The sequence below is a fragment of the Lissotriton helveticus genome, chromosome 1_1 (assembly GCF_964261635.1).
Source record: "Lissotriton helveticus chromosome 1_1, aLisHel1.1, whole genome shotgun sequence".
Taxonomy (NCBI): Eukaryota; Metazoa; Chordata; class Amphibia; order Caudata; family Salamandridae; genus Lissotriton; species Lissotriton helveticus.
Genome location: NC_136057.1, coordinates 97,185,976 through 97,194,642, shown reverse-complemented (window position 1 = coordinate 97,194,642; position 8,667 = coordinate 97,185,976). Strand labels below are relative to the sequence as shown.

General features: G+C 39.4%; 1 protein-coding gene and 1 long non-coding RNA gene across 2 annotated transcripts in view; both read right to left on the bottom strand.

The window, feature by feature from the left end:
• Positions 1 to 3,340: 3,340 nt before the first annotated feature.
• On the bottom strand, positions 3,341 to 4,706 carry LOC144756455 (uncharacterized). Its single transcript, XM_078646297.1, has one exon. It carries the CDS (start codon positions 4,312 to 4,314, stop codon positions 3,403 to 3,405), a length of 912 nt encoding a protein of 303 aa, XP_078502423.1. The 5' UTR covers positions 4,315 to 4,706; the 3' UTR covers positions 3,341 to 3,402.
• Positions 4,707 to 4,759: 53 nt separating this feature from the next.
• LOC144756408 (uncharacterized) overlaps positions 4,760 to 8,667 on the bottom strand; it is a 60,787-nt gene continuing 56,879 nt past the window's right edge. The window contains exon 3 of the long non-coding RNA XR_013595149.1: positions 4,760 to 6,075. This is a non-coding gene — a long non-coding RNA (uncharacterized LOC144756408). The remainder of the gene's footprint in view (positions 6,076 to 8,667) is intronic.

Below are 8,667 nucleotides of genomic sequence, written 5' to 3'. Positions count from 1 at the left end.
GTACATTTATAATGTAAAATGTGTGCCCTCAGCGCTGTATGGTGCGGGGGTGTGGAGACATTGTGTTGATCCAAATGTGCAGAGAGACGAAAATAAGTTCCCCAGAAAATTGTTATGTGTACCACCTTCTGCATCAGTAGAACTGATCCATGAAGAAGTAGGAATTGAATTTATTTCGGATCTAGCAGCACTGCGCCCCCTGCTGCTCTGGCGCTCAATCTGGGCCAAGTCTGAAACCCAATTTACCCAGGAGATAATCCTTGATTGTCTCAGGTTGGACCACTCCTCACGTATCCTGTGGCTCAAGTATATACACCATTGGTTTTATCTCCTCTTTCAGTTTGACATTTTCCTTGACCCTAAATCTGTTGTTTCAATCCCAAAAAAAAGACATTAAACAAAGGTTTTTAAGTCATAAAAAAGAATGTTGTGCAAAGGTGTCTGGAAAGCTGCAATCTGTGATGACTTATCGGGACTGCAACCTACCCACTGGTTTCCAACCCTACCTCTCTGGCGTCACCCGTAACTCCCACCGGTTTGTCTTAACACGCTTACGATTGGGAATCGTTCATCACCTTGTTGCATTTCCCAAAATGAAATTTAGATTTGATATCGCATGCCCCTGTGACAATGTTTCACGTCAGAGCTGCTGCCATTTTTTATTGTTTTGCAAATTTTATCATTCTTTTAGGGTAACATATTTAAAACCCGTCTTTTTAAAATACAATGTTCGTTCTACGAAGAATGCTTTACAGCTACTATGCTCCCTAGAGGATATGGATATCTGCTTCTTCGTAGCATCATATATATTAAAATGTACAGCTGCCAGGAAAGCCATAGTTGTATGATATTTCGGACTGTGTTTTGTTTTTACTTTGGCTTCCTGTCTGTATATTTGTCTGTTTATGTGCAATGTATTATATGTATAATGTATGTATTATGTATTATAAATGAATTCAGTTTTATCGGGCAACAGCATTTGTATAGTACAAACCTAACTCCGGTCATATCATGTTCTTCGAACCCCCTCTCACTATGTTTACAATGGTTTTTAGATTGTTTTTAATCGTAGTGTCCTTGATGCCTTTTTAGCAATGTATGTAACATATGTATGCATTCTGCTTGTATGGTTTGTTTTACAAATCGAATAAAGCTTTTGAACCGAACCGAGTTGTAGAGAGAATGATAATAAATGTAATTATACTTTACGAGGAGCAGAAGGGAATGCGAACATGGCTGCAGGTTGACGTCGGTCGCAGGGAGCTCCAGGGATTCATCCGGCTTGTCTCAGACATTCCACTATCTACTACTGCTGGAGACCTACCCACATTACCCTTCTCTAGACCGTTCTCCCACCAGATCTTCACCTCTTCCTGGCCCACAAACTCTTAAAGGCTGTTGTTAACTTAATTTTTCAAATTCATCTGCATCCTCTCCCCTCCCTAAGACTGTGCATCTCATTTTTCCATATAACCTTCAACTTGGCGAGGAATTTAAACTTAACAGCGGCTCCCAGAGCTCTTAGCACCTCCATTTTCAGGCCCACATTATGCCTTACTCGATTTCCAGATCCCCTGCTTTGCTTTTCAGTTTAAAAAGTTTCGATCTTTAGCTAGGACCCTCAATCAGTCGCAGCTGAACCATATATATTCTGCTATGTTGACATCCCTGAGTGCTGAGAATCTTTTTATATAATTTGGAGAGCCTAAATTTTCTAAGTAAGTAAAGGAGTAAGGTCCCTTTCGCAGCACTCAAGGATAGGGTACTGTGAATGAAGGCTCCTGGGATCCACTGCTATACAGACTCAGCTCCCATTTAGGACTTTCCTGGGACTCCTTCGTTGTTGAGGGATGAACTCAGTCTCCAACTACAAAAGGTAAACTCTAGTACCCGGAGGGATCTGAAGTCGAGACACATCTTTATTGCAGGGTAGGACCTCCATTTGTTAACGGTAAGGGAAATCTCAAAGTTGAAATATCTGCAGCTTTTTTCACGGTGGTCAGCTCAGAAACTAACAAAAATAGAGCCCTGGGAACACAAAACGCTCTTCAATGCGGATAAATGGATTAAAAAGAAAGTATCTTTGTGGTACTGGGACATGATAGCTGCAGAGGACAAGAAGAATATAGACCCACACCGAATATGGGAGAAAGACCTGTGGCAGCTGGCTGTGGAAGACCTCTGGAAGTATCTAGAAATCTTCTAGATAAAACAGTAAAGTCTACACCGCTGAAGCAAAACCATCTCTTCAGTCTTCACAGAGCCCATTGGATGCTCCAGAGACTGGCTAAGTACTCCCAAGTAGCCCCAGGTTGGAAGAGATGCAATATGACGGAAGCAGACAACAAGCATAAGTTCATGGATTGTCCTATGCTGAAACGTTACTGGAATGACTAGGTGACTATGTAGAGGAACTCACGGGCTGTGAAGTAAAGATAAGACACTCTCTGATATCCCTTGGTGTAGACTTGGCATTGATTAACCTCAATGAGCACCAAATCATTTCTCTGGTTCTGCCGTCTGAACTAGACTGGATTAAGTCAGTAAGGTGTAAGAGTCAACTAGACCTAGCGTATAACAATAAAGAAGCTTCAAAGCATAGGTCTCCTTTTGTAACCTAGCAAGCAAATCCTATTAGTTCAATGATTACACCATAACTTTGCTGAGTTGATGCCGGACTGTATCGTGTATAATACTATTCAGCAAGACACGCAGTCACATCTACGGTAAGGAGTTTCTCAGTCCATCGACTAGGTTAACTAGTGACTGACGGTGGAATGAGTACAAAAAAGATAATTTATACTTTTCTAAAAATGAAAGTTCTATGAGTGAATAATTTAAAAAAAATCTCAAAATAATAAAATGCTTTCTTTTTAGCTATTTTTTGCCATTCAATTCCATTTATTTAGATTTTTATCTACTTTACAATATTTAATGTAAGATTAGTTCCTATGGGATTTTATTTGACGTCCCTACCTCCATTATTATTTAGGGAGGGTGTTGCAGTTCCAACAGAAACACGTGTCGGCTGCCGGTCCAACGCATGTGGAAGGATTACTGTATCAAGCTTTCCATCGTTAAAACATATATCATCTGTTTCCAAACATATGATCTAAATGCGTTTGATTTATATATTTACTCTATTGAACAACAAGCAATGACATTTTGAATTTCTCTATGAAACTCACTGTTTGTAGATACATCAAATAAAAAATCTTTGTATGAATCAAATTAAACTGACTTGAGTGCCGAGGTTTATCTATAGTCTTTGACATTGCCACTGGGCTCTTTCAGAACAGTGGATAACACCTTAGGGAGTGGGGTGAAAATTTGAGGGGCACCAATACTGTGACTTAATATCTAATGCACTTAGAGAGTGATGTGCTACCAGCAGGACCACCACTACCATTTGTAAATATTGTGTGTTTTCTTATGTTGAGTGAGAATACTTTTCCGACTGAAGCTTCTCTGGCATTCAGTGCACTGATAAGGTCTTTCACCAGTGTGAGTTATCTTATGTTGAACAAAACTAGATTTCCATTTGAAGCTTTTCTGGCATTCAGAGCACTGATAAGGTTTTTCCCCAGTGTGGATTCTCTGGTGTTGAATGAGACTGACCTTACAAACAAAGCTTTTTTGGCACTCTGAGCACGGATAAGGTTTGTCCTCTGTGTGTGTTTTCTTATGTTCAGTGAGATTTCTTTTCTGACTGAACATTTTCTGGCATTCGGTGCACTGATAAGGTCTTTCACCAGTGTGAGCTCTCTCATGTTTAATGAGACTGGCCTTACAACTAAACCGTTTTGGGCACTTTGAGCACTGATAAGATTTGTACCCAGTGTGTGTTATCTCATGCTGCGTGAGATAACTTTTCCAAATGAAGCTTTTCATGCATTCAGAGCACTGATAAGGTTTTTGCTCAGTGTGGATTCTCTCATGTTTAATGAGACTGGCCTTCCAACTGAAACTTTTTGGGCACTTTGAGCACTGATAAGGTTTGTACCCATTGTGTGTTTTCTTATGTTCAGTGAGATTACCTTTCTGACTGTAGCTTTTCTGGCATTCGGTGCACTTATAAGGTCTTTCACCAGTGTGTGTTCTCTCATGTTGAGCAAGACTTGATTCCCGGTTGAAGCTTATGTGGCATTCAGAGCACTGATAAGGTTTTTGCCCAGTGTGGATTCTCTCATGTCGATTGAGATTTTCTTTGCAACGGAAACGTTTTTGGCACTCTGAGCACTGATGAGTTTTGTAGCCAGTTGTGTTATCGTATGTCGAGTGAGATGACTTCTCGAACTGAAGCTTTTCAGGCATTCAGAGCACTGATAAGGTTTTAGCCCAGTGTGTGTTCTTTCATGTTGAATGAGACAGTCTTTCCGACTAAAGCTTTTCTGGCACTCTGAGCACTGATAAGGATTTAGCCCAGTGTGTATTTTCTCATGAGAAATTAGACTGACCTTATGACTGAAGCTTATTTGGCACTCTGAGCACTGATAAGGTTTGTACCCACTGTGAATCCATTCATGTCGTGTGAGACTACCTTTCTTACTGAAGCTTTTCTGGCACTCAGTGCACTGATATGGTTTTACCCCAGTGTGGATTGTCACATGTTGAATGAGAGAGGATTTGTGAGTAAAGCATTTCTGGCATTCAGGACACTGATATGGTTTTACCCCAGTGTGGATCGTCACATGTTGAATGAGAGAGGATTTTTTTAGTAAAGCATTTCTGGTATTCAGGACACTGATAAGGTTTTTGTCCAGTGGCAGTTCTCTCGTGTTTAGTGGGGTGGGATTGATAACTAAAGCTGTTCTCAAATCCGTTACTCCTATTCGAGTTATGGGAATTTTCATGTTGGGTTTGCTCCTGGACACCGGCCATGTTAAGACTGTATCTGATTCCAGAGTTTGTACTCGTTTATGCTACACTCAGCATTAACTTCTAAAATACACGGCAGAAGCTCTTAACATTTGTATTTAACTAATTATATCTTTTATCTGGAGACTATGTTCCTACTTTTAAAGGCAGCCTGTCTAACCTGTTTTATAAACTTTCACTGAGGAGCCCCTTGAATTTAGTGAGATGGGTTCATATTCTCCAAGTTATGCCCGAGTGAGTTCTATCAAGTTGAATTAACTCATTTTGTTACTCCGGTTTATCAGATTCGATTTAGAAGTTTTAAAGTAACTGATAAGGTCTTTGGCGTTTAGTTTTTGCCGTTAAAGTATATTTGTTCATACAAGTAATGACAGTTGATTAGGGCATGCCAGGGTGGTTTTATGAATTAGCAATATATAGCACTGGCCTCTTTTAAACTTTGTGCAGGTACATTCTTTGCCACTCTAGTGGCTAGGGCAGGTACATGATCAACTTTGGTAGTCCGAGCCTCTTTGAAAGTACTCTGATCAACCCAAGAGACAGAGTTGATGGGGGATAATGTTTCGATATTGGAGATGATAATCCAGCGTCTTTGCTGTAATGAGAAAGAGCATTTACAATTTGTTTTTTTCTTAACAATGTCTTCTCTCTAACAATCACTTGAGACGTAGACAAAAGCTTGTTCTTTTAAACTGCAGTTATTTGTCGTTCTGACAATTCTGTCACATCACATACACAAATACTGTTTTTTTTAGGAGGGGTTTGGGTCTCCAGGGCATTTCTCATAAACCATCAGACAGAATTTGCAACACTGATTATTCTCAAATGCACTGTGTGGGTATCCAATGTAGCAAATGTTCTTTGTCCAACCAATCTTGAACTGTTTCTTTTAAGTGAAAATATTTTTACAATTAGTAGATGCAGACTTTCAATTTACTCTTGAGTTCCATTCATACTTCAGAGAGTCCTCAATATCAGTAAATGACTCTTCGTAAACATTTACCGCAATTTTTCTTTAAATATTTGACAAATTTCACATTCAGCAGTTTCTTCCGCTCCAAATTCATCAACATTCCTGGCACATATAATATGTTTCTCCTCTAGAGCTCGAGGATGTTTTAACTTTCCTTGAAATAATCCTTTTTATTGTGTTTCACTAAATTAAAACCTTCTTTTTTCTGTTCATGCTTCAGTCACCTGGAAAAATAGAATTTGATATTGTAAATCAACATAAAGAACAAATATTTATGACTTTGTACTTTGCAGAAAGAAAGCATATATAGAAGCAAGATAGGCAATCAGTTTGAGTTGCATTTCTAATAGTGGTGAAACAGCACGGGGACACTGTGTAGAAAGGGAGCTTGGAATCACTGGAACTCAAGGTTGTGAAAGCAAAACAAGTGAATCTTTAGGAAAGAATCACAAGTTAGACATATATTCTAACACTTATTGTCACACGCAACCAATATATTTGTAATACTTTTAATGAATTATCAGATGCTATTTATTCCACTGCACACTGGGAGTGGGTGGAGGGCTGGCTCCAGCAATTGTGCTATCTGCCCTTTGACCTTTGCTGACAGTGAGGAATCTTGCTGTATTAAACCGGCAGGCAATTAAAGAAAAGGAAACCCGGACGGCAACCTCTAATTGGTGTCACACCAGAAAATTGGTATAAGCGAAATGAGATCAGGGCGGATTAGGCAGGTGCCCCCGCTACAAAAATCACACAAACTAAAAAGTCACAAAAGAAGATAACTACAACAAGGGGGACATCAACAAGAGCCCAAGGGATAGGAAACCATCCCAGCCCAATACTTCCTCCACTGGAAACCAATTTTGGAAAAGCGAAAAGGTCGGAACAAGAAATAAATACATTTTTCTTTCTGAAAGACCTGGCAGCAGCAATCTTTTCACGAACAGGAAGAATAAAGGGTTTGCTCACACCTCTTGCCCCACAAAAACCAATGCCTTCGGAAATGCAAGAGGCACAACAACCAGCACCTTATGCAATGGCACCATTTACAGAGCCAGACACAGGGAAAGTGTAGGAAAAATGGAACAAATAATAACAGATTCAATAGATGAGGAAAATCAGCTAAAAACCCACTAAACAAAAAGTAGGAAAAAAATCATTGTAAAATGTAACGTAATGTGTGTATACTTGTAAAGCGCACAATCACCTGAAAGGTATCTTGGCGCTGTATACCGCTGTGGAACCCTTCCTGGCTTTCCCTGTGAGATGCCCCCTTACTGGGCACCTCCAAGGTGAGGCCAGGCATCCTAGCGCTTTCAGGGCCGTTGTACAGGCAATTATACACTCAGTGAATAATCACAAGAGCGATTTGGAAGACATTAAGCAAACATGTATAGAACTGACTACTGAACCTAAAAAAAGAAACCATCAACATGATGAAATAGCAATAGCATCCAAGTTCAAAACACTGGATCACTTTCGCTCAACTCCTAACAGAGATAAACAGGTTGAGGAGAATCGATGCTATGATTCCCCTTCAACACCCTGTGATATAAAGGCTTCAAAGAAGGACAGTCTGCAAACTTCATGGTAGCACTCCACATTAATAATGGACCATGCTGAACTTGTAAAAGCCCTGGAGACAAAAAAAAAATCAGTCAAACTTGGCAATTACTCCTGTAACCTCACACATAGAAACTACAAATCAATTATACAAAACAAAACAAGTTCCTGCAACAAGATCAATTGGCACTGAAACAAAGCAGGACCTTTCCTCAATTATAGAAACATCAAGCCACTCTTCTTCTCAAATCCTAACAGACCTAAAGAATTATTCAATACATGGTTCAGTACCTAACTCAAGGCAGGATCAATTTGATATACAAACATGAAAAAAGTTTAAGTATTTCGTCATTTCAGCAGAATAATTCCAAAACAGGAGGATACGAAACCTGTAAACCGAAAAAATATATCAACCAAACGGAGACAGGCAACCTATCCTCTTTACACTCCTCATTATTAAGCATTCTGCAAACGTCGATATCAGCACTAATTATGCAATCTGATAAATTAGATCTTCAGATCGACCCTATGAACATTATGGAAACACACATCTCTAGTATTAACACCAAAATAGATATACTTACCAAACAGCTGAAGAAGGTCCAATCACCTAAGAGCACAGATCCACAATGTATCTGCAAATGCGACCACATAATAGATAAATTAAGTACTCTGCCAGCTATACTAATTGATATATTGAAAGAAATAAAGCACAAGGCCGATCATAAACTAATTTTAAGGCAAATTCCAGAGGAAAACACAAAGAGCAATTGCAATTATTAGACAACTCACCAAAAAAGGAAACCTATGAACAACAGGGAGGACAACCAAATGTGTCAGGTTGTGTAAATACAAAAGAAACCCAAAACGATATATCGCTGATCCAGTTAACAACTAGTGGCCTACAATCTCTTACTACAAAAGCAAAAAACACATTCACCCAAGTATTAACAAAAAGGCACAAAAAACGTGCTAGAAAGGAAAGACAGAACATGAATGGTCCCACGCAAAACGGTGCAGAGGCCAAAACATTCTACTCACTGTTTAGTGCTACGCAAAAAAAAAGAAATCTCTTCCAGAAACAAAGATCGTAGAAGAAAAATGTACGCTACTGGTTCAATCAGCGGATAGAATTTCGCCCCCTCGTTCTAATAAGTTAAAAAATAAAGCTAATGAAAATAGTGCAAAAAAGTGGAAGGCAAGTCAGAAGGACAAAGACAAGCATACCCTACCCAAACCAGCCTTACCTC

Coding starts and splice junctions, on each gene's coding strand:
- LOC144756455 (XM_078646297.1), bottom strand. CDS start 4,314: ATGCCTGAAAAGCTTCAGTTCGAGAAGTCATCTCACTCGACATACGAT.